We start from the raw sequence: 24,125 nt of genomic DNA, 5'->3' as shown, positions 1-24,125 counted from the left end.
CACATTATTTCTATTTTGTTCATCGCATTGAGAACTGGGGAATGTAGGGTTTGTAAATGGAGACATTCCACTATCTTGTTGTTGCTCCTACAACACAAAACGAAAACGGTTACCAGTTACATGCATGAAAAAAAAATTGTTAAAGAGGAACCTGTAAGTTGATTAAATTTTTTTTTTTACCTGATCTTCTGTATTGGTTTGTTTATATGTTCCCAGACTCTCCTCTATTTTCGATAACCGGCAATTGATATCTCTGAACCCATCCGTAACCATGTTGTAAAGTTTATCTAGCTTCTCCATTAGTGACTCTCCAGAAGAAGATGGCTTCAGACTCTTGTTACGTAACTGGTACGAATTGATAGCAATATCTTCCATCACTGCACCAACATCCAATACTCTTTTTCTCAAGTCTTCAAGTGTCAATTTGTATCCCTTGTTCAGTACATCTGTTAACATACTCAAATCTTGATCAGGAGTGTCTTCCAAGAAGACTGTATCTTCTGGATCATCGGGTATCGATGGTAATATGTGAATAACCTTAAGCTGCACACAATCAATATTTGAAAACGATATTAGTCCTTCTTACGATCGTGATTATATTAGAAAACAATTAAATATTTGAAAACGATTCAGTTTTAAATTAAAGAGAATAACTTACATGGTTTGATGCTTCAATGTTCTCCACTTGAGCAATCGACGGATTAACTGTATGTGTGTATTTTTCACACAGATATGCTGATGGTCGCTCAATTACACTCAATGTGCTGAAAGATGACTTTAACATAGGAACAGACTCTAGAATCCACAAATGCAGTGCCAACGGATATCCATGTAAGTCATATTTTTGCTTCATCAGATTTGATGGGACATTCTTCTTTACTGACTTAATCAGAAGAATATAAGCATCTTTCCCCCACGGATAATTAGCCAAGACATCCAAATGCTGAGCTCTCTTAAGGTTTTTTGCAGGAAGCTTGTTACCTCTGTACTTCTGAAAGAAGATGCATTCGATAAGGATCAGCATCGCAAGAGAGTATCTTTCATCTGCTGCCTCTGGATCAGTTCCTTGTAGAATATCCAAAACATCTTCATATGTGTGAGCATCTTCAGTGTTAGCCCAATCATAACGATTCTGCCGTTGATCTTCATTAGCTCCCCATTCAGTGCATTTCAATCCAGTGACCATATGGAATTCTCTTATTGAGAATCTCATTGGTTGTCCTCCAAAATGCATCCATAGTTCATTTTCCTTTGATACCTTTAAACTTCTGCTCAGAAAACAGTGCACCATCTTCCCAGACATCATCAGTCCTCTGTTGATAACCTTCAAAATTGGTCCCAGGAACGAATTCTTGATCCTCTCATACTCCGCAACTGAGAGGATGCTTTTTACTTGTATGACAGCATCGTAGTTTGGAAACTTGTTTATCTTCACATCTGATCTTGGTTCCTCTCCTATGTTGAAACAAAGTTCAGGAAGCTTTATATCTATAGGGAAAGAATCACCCATATCCTGCAACATATAAAAGAAAGAGAAGAAACGCATATCATATCAGGAAAGTGATCCTAAATTATATAGATGCTTTCATGAACTTTAAAAAAAACTAGCATCTGACTGTAAAGATGAAATGCATATCATATCAGGAAAGTGATCCTAAATTATATAGATGCTTTCATGAACTTTTAAAAAAACTAGCATCTGACTGTAAAGATGAAATGCATATCATATCAGGAAAGTGATCCTAAATTATATAGATGCTTTCATGAATTTTTAAAAAAACTAGCATCTGACTGTAAAGATGAAATGCATATCATATCAGGAAAGTGATCCTAAATTATATAGATGCTTTCATGAACTTTTAAAAAAACTAGCATCTGACTGTAAAGATGAAACGCATATCATATCAGGAAAGTGATCCTAAATTATATAGATGCTTTCATGAATTTTTTAAAAAACTAGCATCTGACTAAATTATGCTTTCACTAAACGGATTCATATGCATTCACTAATCACTGAAACTCTAGCAATTAGAAACCGTATACCAAACTTAACTGTGCTAAAGGGATCGAAAAATATGAGAAAGCAGTAATGGAGTAACCATGGAGGAAATGTGAGTAAACTTGTCAACAAACAAACTTGAAATTCGATTGCTTTATCACTAATGAGATGAATAGGGTTACCGGAAGCTGCAAAACACATAATATCACACATAATCACACATAAATCACACAATTTCTTCAAAGGAAGACTTACTTGCTCTGGATTAGGACTTCCTTCCTTAATGTATACTTGTCTTCCACCCAAGTATATAGGAGAAGCCTATTACACAAAACGGAAACAGATAAGAACAAAGTGAAACATGAACAAAAGATCACAATTAATCTAGTGAGGTAACTGTTGAATATATCTTAGACCCGAAAACTGAAATAATCTACAACAAAAACTCAAAAACTCAAAAACAACAAGAATTGAATTTTAACCCACAAGAATCTTACTTAATTTTCTATCGAATTGATTTAGGGTTTAAGAAAATCAAAATAAGACAAAATCTGATTTGATTATCAAGAAATAAAGTCAAGAAATATAATCCGATTTGAAATTTGATTGCTTTGATCACTAACCCTATCAATTTACACAAAATCAAACACATAATCACACAACCCTATCAAATTTGCATCCAATTGATTTAGGTTTTAAAAAAATTCAAAATTAAACACACATAAACACAGCCAAAAAGAACCGCAAATCGAAATATGTTGAGATAATGGTGGTTACCTTTTAATTTTTAACCACGACGAGAAGAAGAGATGAAGCGTTTTGGGTTTTTGTTGCGAAGAGGAAACTGAGAAGATGGTTTATACGGCGACGCGAATCAAACGGTTGATAGCACGGAACGGCGGGACAACAACAGCGACGACATACAGCGAGGAGATAGGTTGGTAAAGCGGCGAGCCTCCGGTAACCACCGTATCAGATTTTTGGAATGAGGCGACGAAAAGAGATGAAGAAGAAGTTGATTTCGATAGTGGGCTTTGAAATATTTTTGAGTAAAATAAAACTGGGCTTTAGTTTTTGTTAGCCCAATTATTTTTGCTAATTTGAGTAAAATAAAACTTTGTGCTAATTTTGTCATTTTTAAGAATCAATGCTAACTTTGGAACGAAAACTAAAATGTGTGCCATTTTTGTCAATTGCCCAAAAAAAAATGGCAGTCTTGAATTGTATGAATAAACATCAGGCCCATTAGATAATTTATATTTTCCCCTTTTTAAAAGAAAGAAACAAATCAGAGACGCAGAAGAGCAAACCCTAATTTCTTGCGATCATGCAGTCGATTCTGAGATCCCTTGCTGCGCAGGTGAATTCGAAATTTCCTTTTTATGATCTATCCCTCTCTCTCTCTCTCTCTCTCTATTCCGATCACCGTTGGTTGACGAAATATCTTTACAGGGTTACATCTACCGAGGTGGGAGATCAGCGGTGTCTCGCCAATCCCGCAATTTCTGTTCTAGCAACGGTAAGTGGTAACATGTCACGGGTTTTAATTTCAATTTATCAAATCTGCGAGCGGATAAGATCAGATGATGTGGGGGTTTCGTTCCGTTCAGTTGCAGGCTTCAATGAAGCCGGAAGAGGAAGATTTATCTCCGCGGCAGCGGCATGGTGGAATAGTGTTAGTTTATTCGATGGGTTTGTTGTTGGATCTGGTTGTTACGCTGGTTACGGTAATAGTAATACTGAGAATTCCGTGTGTCAGTATGTCATTCTTGTGAGATTTATTATTCATATTTCAATATTTTAGTAATTGTTTCCCTTCTTTTTTTGCGCACCTCAGAACTGATTAGGGTCTTTAAAGAATATATGATTTCGAAGAGAGCTCAGGAAGAATTGGATATCCGGGCACAACTTCATAACGACATCGTATGTATTGTTTTTTCAATAGGAATGTTTATTTTTTCCTTGCAGGCTATTCTTCAAACCTCAACATCTAAACCAGAAATGTTCATCTGCCTTTCAGGTATCCAAGGTGATGCAGGTGTGTTAGAGGAAGAAATGAATCAACGACACAGGAGAAGGAGAAGAGCAAATTCAACATGAACTTTTGTGTTTTGTTGCAATGGATGAATAAAGGCCCAAAAGTGTGTACGAAAGTGTGTACGAGTAGTTGTTGACAAACCAATAAAAAAAGAATAAAAAAATTTCTGGTTGTTGAACTTTTTTTTGTTGTTATTTTTTTTGGTCGAAATAGTAATTATACTAGATTAAAACCCGTGCTAGAGCATGGGTTAAAATTTAATTTATTTATATTATAATTTTTATATAAAATATACTTGATGTGATTGTTTTTAAAAGTTTTTTTTGGATAAAGCATTATGTAATAAAATCATATGCTAAATATGATTACTTTAAAAACACTTATTTTGAAAATTTTATAATGTTAATGATTCTAGATAAATACCCGTGCTATAACACTGGTTAAATTTTATTTTATACAAAATTTTGTATATTTTAGATTTTAAAATAAAATTTTAATATGTTGTATTAGGTTATATATGTGAATTTATTTTAACAATGTATATTCTACATCATGACTTAAATGTCATTATAAGACATAATTTTTGTAAATTTAAATTTAATTATTCAAATTTTAATCCGTTACTCAATAAAAAAAAATTAATTCAATATATATTATTTCTAATAGCACAAATTTAGGTTTTTGTTCCAAAACTAGCACACATATTCAAAAGTTCCAAAACTAGCACAAATTTATATATTATTCAAATATATTAATAAAATTATAAAAATATCAAAATCGTGAGATTGCAACAATCTTGTTCTCTCTCACTTCTCTCTCTCCGCCGATTCCAAATTCGATCGCAGACGACGTTCCACCGGCAAACCCAATCGAATCTGTAAGTCATCAAGTCTAAGCCAGTGAAAAGCATGAATCTAAGAGTCGGAGAGATCTTCGAGCTCTGGTTCAGAAAGACGAGATAGCCCAAGATTCGCAGATCCCAATCTCCGTCGGCTCATCTCACCGTCTGGGTATTAGTCTCCGTTCGACTCAGAAGGATAGCCTCCGTGGCTTATTGCTGCTTATGGCGATTCAATCAAAAACTTAACTCCTCGTCGTGCTACCTCATTTCAAAAGCTCGAGAAGGTACCTTAAAAGCTCAGTTTTTTAAATTATAAAGTTTTTGTTTTTTGGGTTAATTAAATGATGTAAAGTTTTGATATTAATTATGAAATAGATTGGGCAAGGAACGTATAGTAATGTGTACAAGGCTGTAGCTTTGAAGAAAGTTAGAGTGGTGAGTTTTTTTTTTTCTTGCTAATAAAACCAGAGCATTAGTAGTAGTGATTATATGATTTCATGGGATACATATATGAAATTTCATGTTCAAGGTTGTGTACATTGTACTCCCCTGTAGACACTAATCACTAGCTTCACTTCAATTTCCTCTTTCAACAAAGTAGAATTCTATTGAATGTAATAGGGAGAGTCCTTTTCACTTCTTTTTTTGTGTTAGTAGGGAAAGTTGTGATGGTTTAGGATGTAGTAATTTTGATTATTACATGTTTATTGTTTGTTGCTAATGTATTGTTGTGTTTCTCAGTCACATTTGAAAATTAAGGAAGCATTGTTGAGAATTCATGAAAACTTTCCTGAAATTTATTCATTGATTTCAATTTTTGTCGCAGGAAATAGGGTTAAAGATTTCTCTAAGCTATGTCATGTTGCAGATGACACAAGATGCATGGATATTTTGTATATCTGCAGATGAGAGTGTGTTCTTCTATTCAGTTTTACTCTGTATGTTGTTTAGACATATATGATGTTTGATAAACCTTTTTAGATTTTCTGGTACTTGTATGATGTAAAACATTTTCACATGTTTATGTTAGCACTTTGCTTTAACTGTGACTAAACTTTATGAAATTCGGGAATGTTTGTGTGAAATTCAGGAAGGATTCTATGAAATTCAGAAATGATTCTATGAAATTCATGAAGAATTTCCTTGAACTTTATGAAGAATTTCTTTGAACTTCATGACGACTTTCATAAGAAAGTTTAGATTTCCAAACATTAGAATATGTACAAAAATGAAATCATTACCCCTCACTAATGGAGTAATCTACTAATATTTGACACATTGATCCAAAATATACAAAAGAATATTTTTAGAAACACATAAATTTAGAATTTATGAAGAGTTCAATAATATCTAGGAATGTCTTATTGAAATTCAGGATGGTCTTCATAAAATAATAGTTAAAAAAAAAAATTACATCTTTAGAGAGTTCTTGCTTAAATTCAGGTTGGTTTAAACATGTTTGGTGCTCTGCCAGAACATCTTGTTCATCATCAACTCTATGTTGCTTCTTTGAAACAACATACTCAACTTCCTTACACTATTTCTTTCTTTTTTGCTGAAATCAATATATAAACAAAAAAAAACACATTACAATGAAACACATCAAAGATATCACACACTTTTCCAACACATGACACAAGATAATTCTATCTTGTTAAAAAACATTTCAAAGACATCACAGACATCAAACTAAAATACTTCATAAAATCCGTTTAGGAATGTCTTCCTAATATTTACGGATCTCTTCCTAATATTTATGGATCCCTTCCTAAATCATCTAGAGGTCTTCCTAATATTTATGGATCCCTTCCTAAATTCATTAATATATGAATGAAATTCCAAAATATTAAGAAAGCAGACCTCTAACAGTAACACTAGCAGTTACCATTCTCACATAACCATTCCAAATATGTCTTGTCTAGCTTAAATGGATGAGACAGTTCTAAGACTGAAATTTCTTCAAGGAAGAATCAACTAGTACAAGAAGAACACATGTCACTGGTCCCTTCGACTCTGAGCTTTCATGTAACAGCATAAAAGCTTCGACTAGTGTACACACCCATACTTGCACCTAGACGTTCACAAGAATCACGAGGATTTTCAGGAAAGCCTTCACGAATATGAATTATGTACCAATATGAATTTCAGGAAAGCCAAGATGAATTTGCAGGACTGAAACGACGGTGGCGGTGGCAGAGGAAAAAAGAGGAAGTTTGACGATGAGGTCGGAAGATGAGATCTCAACGTGGATCTAATGGAGCTGGAGAAGCTTCAGTCGTCGATCGATTTGGCAAGTAATTAAAGCTTTAGTCGATTGTTTTGGAACTTAATTGAAAAGATATGAGATCAGAAATGAAGATCTCAGATCAGAATCTTCATCGCAAGCTTGGTCGGAGCTATGACTCTAAAATTGTTGAGGACGAAGGCGAAGTAAAAGCCCAGAAATAATAATAATTGTATAATTAATAAAGTCCAGAAATAATAATATTTCTCTCTATTAATTACTCAGTACTAAGAAATGCTAGTTTTGGAACATTCTAGCATGTGTGCTAGTTTTGGAACAAAAACCCAAATGTGTGCCATTTTAGGGTATGTCTCAAATAACAATACTTTATTTCACCAAAAAAAAAAAATAACTATACTTAAACTGAAGAACAATATGTTTAATTTCATAACCAATTTGTCAAAAAAAAAGAAAAAGTAAAAAACAAAGTCTATGTTTTAAATATGGTTCTTTTTACACTTTCGCCTGCAAAATCAATAAGAAGGCTAGCGAATCAAAACCGAAAAGAAGCAACAATCTAAAATCAAATTTCAATTCTACCTTGGGACTTTTATATTATTTTATTCACACAATCACAATTAAAACAAGTATAACTTATAGTAATCATATTGTCATAGATTCATTATTACTAATCCAACACCAATCTACGAATCTAAAAACTAAATCTATACAAGTCTAAAAACTATTTTTTAAAACATAAAAATGTTATGAAAGTAGAGAAACTAGAGGTTGTATTCTCTTGTGTTTTTCTTATTATCAATCGAATAAGAGTATATATAATAGTACACAAAACCTAAGTACAATAGGAATCCTAAACCGACAATGAATAATAGAAGGTAGGACAATGGGCCTTGTGGACTTAAATATGTACGGGCCGGTTATGGAGATCCATCTTCAATGATTTACAACACTCCCTCTTGGTTGACATAACCGTGCATATGCTAAGAGATCACCATAATACGCTTGGGGATACTGCCTCATTAAAACCTTACCATGAAAACCCAGTGAGACAAAACTATGGTGAAGAAAAAAGAGTACAATACGTATTACTCCCCTTGTTCTAGACATCACTAAAAGTCATTGAGTCTCCGTATCCCAATCTGGTACGTGAGCTTCCTGAATGTTAATGTCGGTAATGACTTGGTGAAGAGATCGGCTGAATTGTCGCAAGATGAAACTTGCACCACTTGAACTTCTCCGGCCTTTTGTAGTTCATGTGTGAAGAAGAACTTAGGTAATATATGCTTCATCCGATCTCCCTTGATGTATCCTTCCTTGAGCTGTGCGAAACAGGCGGTATTGTCTTCATACATGATGGTTGGTTCCTTGTCATCGACCATGCCACAATCTGACCTGATGTGTTGAGTCATCGATCTCAACCAAACACACTCACGGCTAGCCTCATGCATAGCCAAAATCTCTGCATGATTAAATGATGTGGCCGCAATGGTCTGCTTCATTGAATGCCATGGAATTGTTGTACCATCGTGTGTAAACACATAGCCGGTTTGAGACCTAGAATTATGTGGATCCGATAAATAACCTGCATCAGCAAAACCAACTAAACTTTCTTTGTTATGGTTAGTATAGAATAAATCCAAACCTATCGTTCCTTGTAGGTAACGCAATATATGTTTGATACTGTTCCAGTGCCTTTGGGTTGGACAAGAACTAAATCTTGATAGGAGGTTCACGGCAAAACAAATATCTGGTCTAGTGTGGCTACCCAAAAACATTAAAGCTTCTATAACACTGAGATATGGCACTTCTGGACCGAGAATTTCTTCATCGTCCTTCTTTGGACCGAATGGATCACTGACCAAATTTAGGCTTTTCACAACCATTGGGCTAGGCAATGGGTGGGCCTGGTCCGTATTGAATCTCTTGAGTACTTTTTCAGTATATGCTATTTGATGCACAAGAATTCCATCATTTATGTACTCAAGCTGCAATCCCAAACAAAACTTTGTTTTACCTAGGTCTTTCATTTCAAACTCTTTCTTGAGATATTCAACTGTTTAGGGCAATTTCCCCAGAGGTTCCTAGGATATTCAAATCATCCACATTTACTGCTATGATTACAAATCCTTTGTTTAAAAAATTCTTTATAAAAAATACATGGACTGATGGGATCATTCTTATAGTCTTCTTTGGCTAGGTACTCACTCAATCTATTGTACCATATACGCCCACTTTGTTTCAGTCCATAAAGGGATTTATTTAGCCTTATGCAGTACTGTTCTCGAGAACCATTCTTATCTTTAAGCTTAATACCCTATGGTAATCTCATATATATTTCATTATCCAGTGGACCATATAAATATGCGGTCACTACATCCATTAGCTGCAAGTCAAGTTTTTCTCTTATAGCCAGACTTATCAAAAATCTAAAAGTCGTTGCATCCATCACAAAGGAGTATGTCTCCTCATAATCTATCCCTGGTCTTTGTGAGAATCCAGAATCCTTGTGCTACAAACCGTGCCTTGTATCTCACGATTTCATTATTCTCATTTTTCTTCCTCACAAAAACCCATTTGTGTCCCACTGGCTTTATATCGAATGATGTCCTTATGATCGTACCAAACACATTCCTTTTCTCCACGTCTATGGCTTCTTTCCATTTTAACCAATATGTTCCTTGAGTGCACTCTAATATAGACGTGGGTTCATGATCCTCATTTATTTCAAGTGCTACCTTGTATGCAAATATTTCATCAATGTCGACATCTTTCCGGTTCCACTGAATTCCAGACATGATATAGTTTATTGAGATCTCATTATTATCAATACCTTCAGGACCTTGACAATGTCAATGGTTTCCTTAACCTCGGTTCCTTAGGGTTTGCCGCGACAATGTCAATGGTTTCCTTAACCTCGGTTTGAATTGCACCTTTCTTTGATTTCCGAGGATTCTTATCTTTGGAACCTATTGGTCTACCACGTTTCAAACGTGCTTTAGACTGTGTAGCAACTTGATTGTGTCCCTTTTGAACATCAATACGTACTGGTGCATTACAAGCTGGTATGTACGATTTTGTTACTTTCTTTGGGTCAGCAAAGGAATCTGGCAATTGATTAGCTAGCTTTTGTAAATGTATAATCTTTTGGACCTCTGCCTCACATGATAGAGTCCGAGGATCTTGCCAATTCAAGGATGTTTGATTCCATGATATCTCTTTGACCAGCTTGTTTGTCTCTACACCTAAGGTAGGAAATTTGGATTGAGCAAACTGACAATCCGCGTATCTAGGCTTAAATAGATCACCCGTGGTTGGCTCTAGATACTTAATAATGGTGGGAGAATCATATCCAACATATATTCCCATCCTCCTTTGAGGTCCCATCTTTGTTCTCTGTGGTGGTCCAATCGGTACATAAATGGCACACCCGAATGTCTTTAGATGGGATATATCTGGCTCATGAACCGTTAGTAATAGATATATTTGCTGATAAAACATATGCGTACCGGACAAGGACTACTACAGTACATGGGATATATACGATTGATTCTTATTATGGATGCTGCTAACTGTGAGGTATTTAACATGCCAATAGGTGTAAAGATATAGAAAATGAGTCAAAAAATAGTTAATCATTTTGACATGGCATGTTAAACATTTCGCATCAGAAATGAGAAAAGACTAACCAATATATCGTATATAAGAGATCTTGATCGATCCATTTATCATCAAATGGTTTTGAATAAAAAACCATGATGGTTTCTAAAATCTGATTTGGCTGGTCTTACTCGCTCGTTTTGTTTTGATAATTTTTTTAGGGTGAGATAATGTAATAAGCTAATCAAAATATATGATCTGAGTTTAAATACAATGTATACTTTTTTTATGTATAGGTGGTGGCACAGTGCCACTGGCACTCCTAAGACCAATTAGTACCAAAAAATAAAGAGATAGCGACTGCGACTGTATCAAAAATGATCTGAGTTCAAATACAATGTTTAGTTTTTGATAGGTGGTGGCCGCTCCTAAGCAGTACCAAAAATTAAAGAGATAAAAGAAAGGATTGTTTCCTACGTTGGGTGTTGCCCTTAGTTATGGGTAATATTGCAAGTCTTCATGGAAATAAATTCTAGAACAGAACTGCCAACAATCAAAATGGCATTATTCACATCAATGAATGACTGAAACCCACCCCTTTCATTTTTTTTTTTGTACCATCATATTCTAATCTTTGCCGACAATTTGTTACATTTTGTTTTAGGGGTTAAAGCAAGCACAAGCTAACTCAAGTACGTTTTAATGTTAAAGTGTCTTAAGTTTGTGTTTTTATCTCTCAAGTGTTAACTTCTTCCCAAACAATTCCTTTTGTTATGAATTGTGCTATAAATGGATAATGAATATGAAGCACAAGGAGATGATCCTATATATATATTTCTAAGTAATACTATATATCTACGAAATAAAAAATAAGAAAAGAGTACGGTTACAAATTGTTTTTTGTTGGTTCAGAGAGAGAGAGAGAGAGAGACAGTTTAAAAAAGGATAGAATCCAAAGAGTTGGTGTGTAATGGGGTAAAGACAAGAATGAGAGAGTAAAAAAGCAGTCAAAAAACACAGAGTGGCTAAGTGACAGTAGTGCATCAAAGCTTCTCCCATGTCCATGTCTCAAATCATATGCTCTCAAACCTTCCCACGTTCTTTCACATGCCCCTTTCATTTCTTTTCTTCTGTTAATTTTTTTTATATATTATTATTATCCTATATATAGTAATGTGTCTTATTTTCCTTTAATTTCTGTTTTATCTTTTCTTAACCAAAGAGTTTTGGGTTTGCCTATAATATTTTCTTATAAGATCATGTGGTAGCTCCACAAAGCTTAAATTATGATTCTTCAAGCCAAACATGAACTTGACTCTGGCGAAGTGGCAATAGTGAAACACTGTTTTCTACCCAAAAAAAAGATAGTAAAACACTGTTTCTAAAACCGGTTTGAGCTATTTTTGTTTATTACATGATTATCAGATATTAATATATATATATATATATATATATACATAGACTAAATAATAACATATTTATTAAATACTTTGATGTATACAGCGTGGATCTCCTTCGTTGTTGGAGGTCATTAGTTTGTTTATTCTCTTGAAGCCTTTTGGATTTTATTGAAATCTAATCAACTTAATTACATATAAAGTAAAATAATTCATCATTTCTTGATCGCTAAATTGTCACCTGGTCCTTGTATTTATGTCGCTAGGTTTATTATAGTATCATATGATTAATTGCTTGTTGATCTGCAAAATTTAAGAAAGTTATTTTCGTAATAAATTTTGAATCTTCGTAGCCAATTACTCTGATTTGGAATATATGTTTTCTAATCATAATTGAGTTATGCAATGATCTCCAAGTTTGGGTCTACTTGGACTTTGGATCATATGTTATTAGCTTTTTATAAAGCGTTTGATACAAAGTAAACGATGCTTTTCTAATAAAGAGGTTCAAATTCAAAACGTGAGAGTGGCAACTTTTTGCAATATTGATGTTGAAATTGGAACAAACTTATTAATCAAAATATTTTTATTAATGTACATTAATGCATAAAATTCTTTGTGATTTCATCACATGCTTTTCTAAAATGAAATAATTTTTTTATTAATCTTAAGAATACGGATAGCTAGTACTAGTAGTTAAAATGTAGAAATTCAACACCCCCTAATTATAATGGTTCATTGTAAATCACATAAAACCAAGCTAATAGTCAAAATAAATAAATTCAACAAAAATGCTAAACTATACTATTTTTTCTCTCTTTTTTCAAAACTTTTTCCAAAAAAATAGAAAAATAAGATTACCTCATACTTTTTACCCAAAAGAGATGAAGAAAAAGGCATATCTTATAAGCGAAGGGACTGCGAATTTTGCAAACATGAGGTGCCCACTACTAAAGGACGACAATCATGAATCATTTACAATCCTCTATATTGAAAACATCAAAGCAACAATACTATTAATAATACTATAATATATCCTCCTCTTATATATGGTTATCTCTATTTTCTTATACTATAGAAGAGAGTGAGATATTAAAAAAAAAAAAAGTAAAGGAGGACAGTTGTAATCAGAAAAAAAAAAGTCATTAATTTTACCAAAAGCAGAAAGATAGTCCCCAAGCATTCATTCAAAGAAGAGTCAAAATGGACCCTCTTATTCATTTATAAGATCTCATCCCCACATCAATTAATTGTATACATCCAAAGAAATATTTAGTAATTCGATGGTGGTTTAACAAGTAGTATTAAATATCTTTCACCAAACATAACAAAGCGAAGAAGAAAACTCAACTTCGTATCAAGAAATATCAAAATATATATGGTTAACTAACTGACTTATATTCGAAAAATTGTTAAAGCCATGCAAATGAGATCTTGAGTGTAAATAAATAGTCATAAATGCGGCCGTGTGTACGCGACTCTCGAGGGGTCATCTCTCTATCTCTTTCTCGTTGCCAAATGCCAAACAACTAGGAGCTGAGCTTATCTATGTTCACATTATTATTACTGTTGATTAAACCCCAAAGACCAAATCCAAAAACACCATTTTTACATTATCTTGATGAGTGTGAAAATGTCATTTTCTCTTTGGCATCTTTCTTGTTTTGTTCACATTATGTTCTGCACTTTCTTCAACAAGTGGCCAGGAGGATATTGAATCATATCATGGCAGAGAGACCAGAGGCCATTATCAACAAAAGAATGGAAGATCAGAAATAGCGAAAAACCAAACATATCTCCATAGATTGAAAAAGAGAGATGAACAATTCAAGATTCATAGTTAGGGGGTAACAACAAACACTTAATGCTAGAGGTAAAGCAGGGCAATTCTCCTTCTCTTGCCTTCACCTTACTCAAAAATATTGAAGGTGAGAATTTTAAAAATAAACCCAAACTGAAAGATAAGTAAAACCAAATCCAAACTCCATCTCATTCACCAGAGATTTAGAGTAAAAAGGATGATTCATTTGAGTTCGGTTTGAACCCATGAATCATCGGTTATGCTAACAAGCCTGATTCCTAATCAATAACGCTGCTAAAAGGGGGTTAGCTTAAGTTACCGGCGTATGAACACATTGCATCTGATCTTTTTTTCATCTGAAAGTCATCATCATCGGCTAATGCTACCTTCAAGGATTGTTTTTTAGTCATAAGCTCTCTTTAAACGTTAGACATCAGTATGCCAAACCGGGCGGTGATCTTCAAAGCTCCCATTCTCCAAGGCTGCAACTTTGGCTCTGTGCGCTGCAGACAATGCGAGCGTGTTGGTCTTCCCTCTTTCCTCTTGTGGGTACTCGCAGGATTCGGTTAAAGAACCAGTCTTGAGATCAGCTGGTGGTATAAAGCAATCGAGAGATAGACCAGGAACGTTAAACGCAACTTCCTCAATAGTCCAGCTTTCTTCCATCTTTGTCCTCGTGTGGCTCATCGCCACTTCCCCAAATCTGAAAAGGGTCACAACCGAGTGTCCCGAGTGAGCGATCATGATCCCTTCGACCATGCGGTAATCGTCTAGGGAAGAGTTGTAAGTGGTCTCCCAGAAAACAGTATCTCCACCGTTGGACTGGATCCGGGTCAAATGTGAATCCTCAATGTGAACTAAGAGTCCTGTTTTTTGACTGAAGTAGCCAAAGAGAACGTGCCTTATGATCTCAGCTGGTCCTTCGCTCCTGGCCTTTAGAGTTTCAGGGTCAGTACATAGCTTCAAAATGAAGCAATCTTCACCATTCACCTTCTTCTCTCCTATACACTTGGCTTCCGCAAACATTGCAGCAGTTGTTCTCGGATCTAGTCCCTGAATCAACCACAAACCAAATAAAACACTAAGGATCTCTATGATCTCTCGAAAAAATTCAAAACTTTAAACAGAGTCGTCTTACCTGAAGTCCACGGCGGAGAGGCCTCACGGGTCCTTTAGCGGTATGAGAACCAAGCCAAGGAGTGTGTCGCCAAACGAGCTTACCATTACAGCCAGCACGAACCTTACTACCACCAACAGCAAGCTCAACGTACCACATATCAGGATTCATTTGCCAAAGAACAAAACCTCCAGTCTCAGCCTTAGATGGGTTTCGATTCCTAACAGTTCTAGTAGCCGTTTCAAGCTCTGAAGTAATCATCTTGAGTTTCCCCATAGCATAAGCGTTTTTAATGGAGTTCTGTAGCTTCTGACCACCGGAAGCTGCAGTGTACTGTTGAAGAATATACTGAGCAGATGATGTTTCCTGCAAGAAACAGTAAAGAAGAAGAAGAAAGAATCAGTACAATTATGAACAGTAAAAAAAGTCTTCAAATAAAGCTCAGCAGAAGAAACCAAAGAGAAAAAAATCAAAACTTTTTGTTTTTGTTTAATACTCTCAATAACTAAACAAAGTTTGTAAGAAAAAATATCAAATCCCACCAAAGAATATGACATCAATTTCCACCAACCAATGACCAATGAAAAACATTCTGAGAACTAAATAATGTCAATTAAATAAAAAAGATTGAAAAAATTGTGAATCTGAAGAAACTTTCTAAAATCTAATCTCTTGAAAATGATTGAAAAAAAAAAATCTGAACTTTAGAAGAAAGAAGAAGAAGAGAGAGTGAGAGAGACTAACGATTGGAGTGTTTTTTATACTAAGGTGAGGCAAAGGATCAGAGGAAGAGACATGAATAGGAGCAAGAGGAGCACCCATTACTCCCAAAAGAAGTCTGAGATCATTTCTCCGATAAGCCGCCGTGGCCGCAACAGACGGAGCACGAGAAAGCTGCCCTTTAACCCAATGACCTAAACCCGACCCGAGTCGTTTAGATTCTCCTAGATTCCCACCACCTCCTCCTCCTCCTCCTTCATCTGGATCAGGACCTTCCATTACAGGTCTCAAACTTCCGGATCTCCCGATTAACTGCTCCGGTTGAGCCAAATAGTAACCTCCGCCGCCTCCTCCTCCTCCTCCGGCTCCTCCGGTGAAGTTCTTTCTCCCCCAAGTGAGAGCTGACATGGGCGAATTAGAACGAGCTGGACTAACGGAACGAGACCTTGTCCTGGATCGTGACGGCGAAAGACCTCTCACTACTTCGTTTCTGAGAGCTGAGAAAAAGCCTTGTTTTTTCTCCATTTCAGTAAAATAAAAAAAAACTAAGCTTTTGCTTCTCTTCTTCTTCCTCTTCGGAGTAAAACGTAAGCTTTATAACGACGATACAGAAATGGGTTTTTTTAACGAGAGAGAGTTATGTGTGTGAGTTCGCGAAGTGAAGAAGAGAGAGTCTTTATTTAACCCTTTTTTTTAAGAAGGGGAAAGAGGAAGAAGATGAAGAAGACAGTGATCTGATGTAAATGACTATTTTACCCTTCAGTTGTTTGTGGAATTTCTAGTTTGAGGAAAGCCACGCGCGATTTGACAAGTACACGCGCCGGGTGAGATGTTTCTTTCCAACCTGGCTTACGCATGAGGGACACGTGGACGGCGAGAGATGGCGAGTAAACAGAACTCGCAGGAGAAACAAGCACTCTGTGGGGGTTTGTTAGCGCCGTTAAGGATGGTGGACGATCTCTTTTTTTTTTTCTTTCTCATTTAACAGTTTTCGTTAAGTTTCAGGAATAATTTAAAGAAAAAGGACAGTTTCGTTAAGTTTTTTCGCAGTGAAAAATAAATAAAAGTAGTAAAGTGGCAGCGGTAAATTAGGGACAGAACTGTTAAACCTACCTTTTTTTTAACCTGTAGCCTATAATTCGATTTGTATGATGTCAACAAAACGATATGTTTACATCTTACAACAAATTTAATAAATAAATAAAAACAAATTAGGTTTGCAGTATTTTTGTACTGTTTGTTTACAAAACATTTCTATAAATGTTATTGTACAAAAATGTCGGCCTCTTCTGATGTTTGGTTTATAAATTGTTTCCTCTCTATGGTAATAAATTCGTTTTTTTTTCCTTCCAAAATGGTTTGAATCTTTAGATCTTAGGCTAATCATCAAGACCTTTAGAAAATAAGATGTTGTTCCTATAATTTAATCTTTACAATGACAAAAGGAATACAACGATTTTTATAGATTGTGCATGCAATTCGTTCTCTAATCTTAATTCACATGATAAGAAGGTTTCTATCTACTTTTATATATATATATATATATATATATATAGTTGATATTTATCATATTTTTAAACCCTAACAAAATCCACTATACTTCATAAGTATAATTACATACGTAGCATGGAAAACTTGAATGTGGCTTAACTAAATGATAGATAACTAGATACTTTCTAATTGATCATTGATCTTTAAGTTCTATTAAAATCGATCATTGATCTAGATTAATATATATGGTACAGGTACCCTGTCTCGTAACAAGTCTTAGCTTCTTGTCCTGACTTAATAGAAAATACACGCATCACATGGCAATTTCTTCATTCTTTTTTCCCCCGAACTATTGAACAATAATATTTTGGCGAATAGGAAAGAAACATTCTAATCAAGTAAATCTTTTGCAGTTCTAATAAAGTATATATGTCGATACTGAGGATGATTGAAGTAGTGTGTTTACTTCAAGAGAAAGGAACAAAAAAGAGGGTCTTAGGAGAGGTTTCTTCTTTATCCGACAGACAGAACAACCATTTGTGTATGTTTTTATTGGCCAATTGCGTAAAGATAGCAACTCTTCCTTATATATCTTTATATTATAAAAATGTGATTTGTTTTACAATTAACACTTTCGTTCTGTAATGTAATAATAATGATTGAACACACTCCTCGCATCAACATGGTTAGGGCATTATGTGAATATGAATTTGGCTTCTCGGATAACATATTGGAGGACTAGTTTAGTGTCGCGCATTCACGAAATGGAGGCGTCTGTGATTGAGTGAAACGGAAAACAAAAACAAGAAAATATCAGTTCATTCCTATACTATTTAGAGCAGGGGAACACTTATCATAGCTTTTTCGTTTCTGCTTGTACAAATAAGTGAAGATCAGCTGAATAAAAAATAAAAGCGATGCCAACATGCATAGCTGGTATATCACTTGTTAGGATAAACTTGGTTTTTTTAACACAATATTCATTCTGAATTTTAATGGTGGTGATGGTATACAATTTACACGTTAAAAAAAAATGTGAGACTTTAAAAAAAAAAAATGTGATTCTACTATTTTTCATTATTCACCATTTTTGTTTGGTGATTTCCTTAAATAGAATGAACAAATTAATAATGTAATTAGAAAATATATTGTCTTTAATCTATGAAAACAATGTACATATATTCTCCTAAAATAGTACTCTTTGTGATTTATATATATTTTTAATTAAAACCCTCTTTTACCCATATTTAACGTAATCGATGTACATATAATAAATTCTAAAAATGTTGAATGGTGGATTTTTTTTTTTTAGTTACGTAAAAATGTTGAATGGTGGATATTTTTTCTTTAGTTATGTAAAAATGTTGAATGGACGCACGGAAAGTATATATAGATAAAGAAACTGACTTATTAGGAAGGACTCTTATGATAAATGAGATATTTAGGAAGGACTCTTATGATAAATGAGATAAAAAAAAAAAATCAAAATTGAACTAAAAAATAAGAGCCAACTCTTATTTAGTATACTTAAGATGCAACTCTTATTCTTATTTCATATACAGTACATTATATATTGATTAAAAATTCTAAACAGTACATAAGAGTCTCAAATTAAAACTCACCATTGGACTTGCCCTTAAGTTGTTTGTCAATGGTCAATTAGTAATTTAGTAGTTGTGGCTTCAACATCCATTGAAACCATGAGTGGTCAGACTCTATACTTGATTAAATCCATTGAAACCATTGAAATTAATGATTTCATCTCCCCATGAACAAAATAATTAACAAAAACATTTCCTAAAAGGTTACGTATATAGCAATTAATTTCGAACTTATATGTCTCTATCTCATATCATACCATGTGATGAGAACTTTTTAGTCTTTTAGGATTTGATCAACTATTTCTTTTCTGAGTCATAATCAACTAGTTTATTTATTGATTAATGATTTGATTCTGATAGTTTTACTTATACGGTTAATTATACCGATATATGTTTATAATTATGACTCCGAGGCATGCAACCACACTAGCACTGTAAGAGTGTAAGCACCCGAGCTTCTGAATCGATCATATGTTTAAATGAGGCCTAACCATAGTGTCCATCTTGTATACTACTTGTGAAGAATATATTCGTATTTATAAAGTAAAACCATAATCTAGATTCTAGACTCTAGAGATTGATTGATGGAAGCTCGCTGTTGAATGATTTAAAAAGTCTAGTGATGCCGTTAACTAATTATGCTCCTACTCAAGAATAACTAAGTAATCAAAAGATAGTTAATACCTAATACTATAACTTAATATGATAATTAATAACGTTTGAAGCGTGAGAAACTGAAAAATATAGAAGGACAAGCTGCACGTGAATGTCTTTGAAATTCGTTTCGAATGGTCAAAAGAACAAAGAAGAGAGAAAAAAAATAAAACGCATACGCGTTAACTTTTTCAGGGTGTGATAGTGGTTACAGCTAAGGTAGGACTTATTTTATTTCTTGGTCGATAGAAAAAGAAAAATTAAAATTGTCTTTGTACAATTAAAAGAATGACTCATTTGTGTACTAAAGAAAATTCGATGGTAGGGACCATGTGTATCTCTGTAATATTGGTCGTTCTATAAAAGACGAAGTGGTTAGTCTTTGTAATTAACTAATTATATTTTAAAAACAATTAATTTTGATTTTATTTTTTGATTCGTCTTATTGGTAGAATTGTATTAGCCGGCCCTCAAGCTTTATTCAAAAAAAGGTTAGAAGAAGAAGAGTATGAAACCAAAGAATATTGGTCACCCAAACGGCCAGACATATTATTAGTGGATTTAGACTATGATAGGGAACACAATAAGTCAGCAACTAAAACAAGTAGATGTCCAAACGATTACAAGTAGGTGTTCAAATGACTTTTCAGTATTTCTTATCCATAAAAAATGTTAAGATTTAGCGATATATGTAATAACAGTTGCGCAAAAAAAAAAAAAAATTCATCTACGCATAGTATCGAACCACTAGACTAAAAGAACGATTTGGCTTATGAAAAAAAAAACCCCGAGTATTTTGGCTATTTAATACATCTCCAAATTACTCAAATGGTAAAACCATGCATGAAAATTTGTTTTATTTGTCCACAACGTCCATATTTTTCATAGAGTATAGTAGCTGCAGTAACTTTCCTTTGGAGAAAAATAGTCAAAAATACTCAACTAAGGAATGCATGTACAGTGCAAACTGTTATAATTATTATCTGTATATATAGGCAGATGATGAAGGAAAGGAAAGGAAATGAAATTAAGGGCACTTGGGTTTGCCCTTGGAGCGAAGCTTTAAAACTTAGAAATGATACACTTTAAAACCACATATAAACAAATATAGACGTAACAAAATAACTTAGTTGATTTGATCTGATCTAACTTAGTTGATTTTATCTGATCTAAAAACGTTATAAGAAGATAACCCAAAGAATGAATATTGGTCACCCAAACATATAGATTCTGATAGAGAGAACCCAATCAGTCAGCATTCTAAATTCAGCAGGCATCCAAACGCTACAAGTAGAAGTAGGTATCCAAATGACGTTTCAGTATTTAGTTTTAATACAAAAAAATGTTAAAGAGTTACAAGTTACATAATTACATTAGTTATTAAAAATTTATAATATTTCTTCTAAGCATAAAATTGAACTACTCGAATTCTCACATCCATTCAACCGAAAATATCTCCACTAATCATTTGAACCAACCGTTCTCCTTCATATCTCATTATAAGATTCGAGTTTTTATTTTTCGTATATTTGTTTTTGATAAAGATATAGCAACTTAAACCTTAACTTCTGGGCTTTCACAACATCCGTCAAGATGCACAATATAATGTTATTAGAGAAGTGAAAACCAATAAGAATGTCCATAAATAATTACTCTGTGTTGAGAAACGGTGCACTAAAAAAACAACACAGAAACAAATCCACGTAACAGAATAATTTAGTTTAAGCGAGGACGCTTTTCAGAACTTTGCTCATTGTCCAAAGCTTCTTCTTTACTTGTAGGTTGCTCAGCATTCGAAGCCTTTTCTCCAATCGAAAACCCACCTAGGAGAGTCAAGTATCCTGAACGCTCACCGAGGACTCTTCTAACTATAGCATTGCGTTCAACATGTTCACCAATCTCATCACCAACAGGAGCCTTGGCCAACCCCTTAAACGTTATGTAGACAATTGCACTTTTGGACTTGAGTCTTGCATTTGGCGGCTGCACATCTTCTTCCTTGGTTTCTATTGCCACTTTCAGAATATGCAACTTGGAAAGATCCCCCCTGCATGCAAAAACAGGTTTGAAACAAAACCAACCAGTTAAGTATTATTAACGTCAATGGCACTGATCATGGCATGCCAAAGAAACACACAAACCTCTATAGTCGACTCATCATCTACACAAACTGCAAGTTCCAAATACAAACGAATCCAGTCATTGGCTAGCAACTCTGATTCATTCACCTACAAAAGCAACAACAAAAACAGATCACTGCTTAACTAATCATGAGCAAAACATAAGAACTGATCAGTAGTGTCTTAGTCAATCTTACCAGGTAAAATCGTTTTTGATTATTAAAATCATCAACTGAGGGCCAATCAGGCAATGCACCTTGGTAGAAAGCATCCGCAGCTGCTTCATCATAAAAGTGAGGCATGAAACGCTTCTTTGTGGTGGTCACTAGGCAACAATAATAATAATTAATCAATAAACTAGCATCTGGTGAGGAATTTATCCTAGAATCGTATATACAAAAAAAAAAACTATGAACCACAAGTGATCCAGTCACCTTTCTCTTCATCTTTAGGTCTAGCAATAGTGACAGTCAAATCCAATTTTCCATAACTTTTTTCATCAACGCGAAGCTGAAAGGTTTTCTGCAATTGGGCAGAAGGATCTCTTGCAACCGAAGTTATGAAGTAAGAGCGTACACAGTTCATTGTGTCGTTGTATTTCAATAAGTCAAGGTACTGGAAGTTTGTCCCCTGAGAAATCAAAATTGAATGTTGTTGTATAAATAGAACAAACCAGATAAGAGGAGATTTGGAGGGAAGGAGGAGAAATAGAGACTTAATTATGACCTTGAGCATATTGTAACGATGAATCCCCACCATAGCATAAAACTTAGGCACACAAAAAGTAAGCCTAAACCGTGGGTGTTGACAGTTGTGAAACCACAGTCCACCGTTTCTGGGTACTACAAGATCCTCGACATCGAAACCCTAAGCAAAGAAGAACCTTTCAGTTTAATAATCCGTTCGCTCCCACAAAACCTTAAAAAAACAACTAGAAGAGATTTGATAATTAAGAAAAAGGAAGAAATATGTACATCGGTTTCGGCAACACTACGCCAATAATCCCTTTGCTCACCAAGAAACTCTCTCCGATCTCTTTGCAACGGCGGCGTCATATTCCTTTGTCAAGGTTGTGGTTCAGAAATTTCGACGGTAGCTAGCTGTGGATGCAGTTTATACTCGTACGGATACATTTATGGGCTTCAGTTGGGTCTTCTCAACTCAAATCTCATACTAGTAGATAGGTAATTTATTAATACATGATCTAAATAGAAGAAAAATGTCAATTAAATCATGAACTTATCAAAAACCGCTATTTAAATCTTGAACTTTGCCTAAGACCGTTTAAATCATTTAGTTTTGTTGATTATTCAATTAAAAAAAAAGCACAAATACACATTTGGTAAACTCAGATAACAAAGCAACTAACCTCTTTAACACCCATTAACCATCTCTTACATAACCCGTTAGATATAACAACGACGCCGTTTTGAGAGAACTCAGAATTCCAAATTACTTCGATTCCCGAATCACTTCACTCACTAATCCCTAATTCCCAAAATAAACACGAAGCCCTCTTTTTAATTTAATGTTGAAAGTAAAAAACAAGGGTGTGATTACGTTTGTTGGAGAAATAGTTAAAGATCCACCGCGAGACGAATCAAATAGTACTCTAATTTTGTATGAAGCTACACTGTGTGGCAAAATAAATACGGATGTCAAAGAAGGATTTGAAGCTCTAGAGGCCGAGGTCGGAGGAGTTGGAGCTCTGGAGGCTAAGATCAGAGAAGGAGTTTTGGAGCTCTAGAGGCTGAGGTCAGAGAAGGAATTGGAGCTCAATAAGTTGTATCAGAGTCTGTTGTTGCTGGAGATAAAGTTCAAGCTACAAAACGGTGTCGGAACTTATGAGTTATCTAACAGATGGTTAACAGGATATATAACAGATGGTTAACATGTGTTAAACGCAGTGGTGGACCCACGTAGAAGTTAGGTAGGTCAACTGACCGGGGAAAATATTGAAATAAGGTTTTTTGCTTGTAAAATGCTGAGGTTCCTTCAGCAAAGTTGGTCTTTCCTGAGTTTGGTTTCCATACCCAAGTTCGACCCTCCCAAACTACACCATTTGTCTCATTTTGTCTATTTAATATATTTAACTAGCTTAAAAAATAATAATTGACCTGGCTAATTTTTTTCCCTGGGTCCGCCACTGGTTAAACGGAAGTTAGTTGCTCTGTTATCTAATTTTATGAAATGTGTATTTTGGTTTTTTTAGTAAAGTTTGATGTGTAATTAGAATAGTCAATAAAGCTAGATAATTTAAATGGCTTTAGACAAAGTTCAGGGTTTAAATGGTGTTTTTTTTGGTAAGTTCATGATTTAACTGACATTTTTTTCGAACTAAACTAGATTTTAACCCGCGGTACACCGCGGGACAATTTTTTAACTAAAATTTTTAATTTTTATTTATTTCTTATTTATTATTATTTTTTTTATATTGTATACTTGTATTTTGAAAGTTACTTCTAGGATTTCACCCGTATACCACAGAAAATGATTTATTTTTT

General features: G+C 34.4%; 3 protein-coding genes across 3 annotated transcripts; 1 reads left to right on the top strand and 2 right to left on the bottom strand.

Moving 5' to 3' along the window:
- LOC104746347 lies at positions 3,277–4,220 on the top strand. Its single transcript, XM_010467802.2, has 5 exons — positions 3,277–3,359; positions 3,452–3,518; positions 3,610–3,726; positions 3,837–3,922; positions 4,020–4,220. Exons 1-5 carry the CDS (start codon positions 3,327–3,329, stop codon positions 4,044–4,046), a joined length of 330 nt encoding a protein of 109 aa, XP_010466104.1. The 5' UTR covers positions 3,277–3,326; the 3' UTR covers positions 4,047–4,220.
- Positions 13,894–16,457, bottom strand: LOC104746345. The gene is made up of 3 exons (XM_010467801.2): positions 15,780–16,457; positions 15,057–15,401; positions 13,894–14,971 (listed from the first exon to the last, which is right to left on the bottom strand). Exons 1-3 carry the CDS (start codon positions 16,278–16,280, stop codon positions 14,345–14,347), a joined length of 1,473 nt encoding a protein of 490 aa, XP_010466103.1. The 5' UTR covers positions 16,281–16,457; the 3' UTR covers positions 13,894–14,344.
- LOC104746344 (UPF0725 protein At3g19520-like) lies at positions 21,110–22,782 on the bottom strand. Its single transcript, XM_010467799.2, has 6 exons — positions 22,596–22,782; positions 22,348–22,488; positions 22,056–22,251; positions 21,819–21,946; positions 21,643–21,729; positions 21,110–21,548 (listed from the first exon to the last, which is right to left on the bottom strand). Exons 1-6 carry the CDS (start codon positions 22,674–22,676, stop codon positions 21,432–21,434), a joined length of 750 nt encoding a protein of 249 aa, XP_010466101.1. The 5' UTR covers positions 22,677–22,782; the 3' UTR covers positions 21,110–21,431.

The sequence above is a fragment of the Camelina sativa genome, chromosome 15 (genome assembly GCF_000633955.1).
Source record: "Camelina sativa cultivar DH55 chromosome 15, Cs, whole genome shotgun sequence".
NCBI lineage: Eukaryota > Viridiplantae > Streptophyta > Magnoliopsida > Brassicales > Brassicaceae > Camelina > Camelina sativa.
Note: the sequence above shows the minus strand (reverse complement) of the source record. Positions and strands in the feature narration are given on the sequence as shown.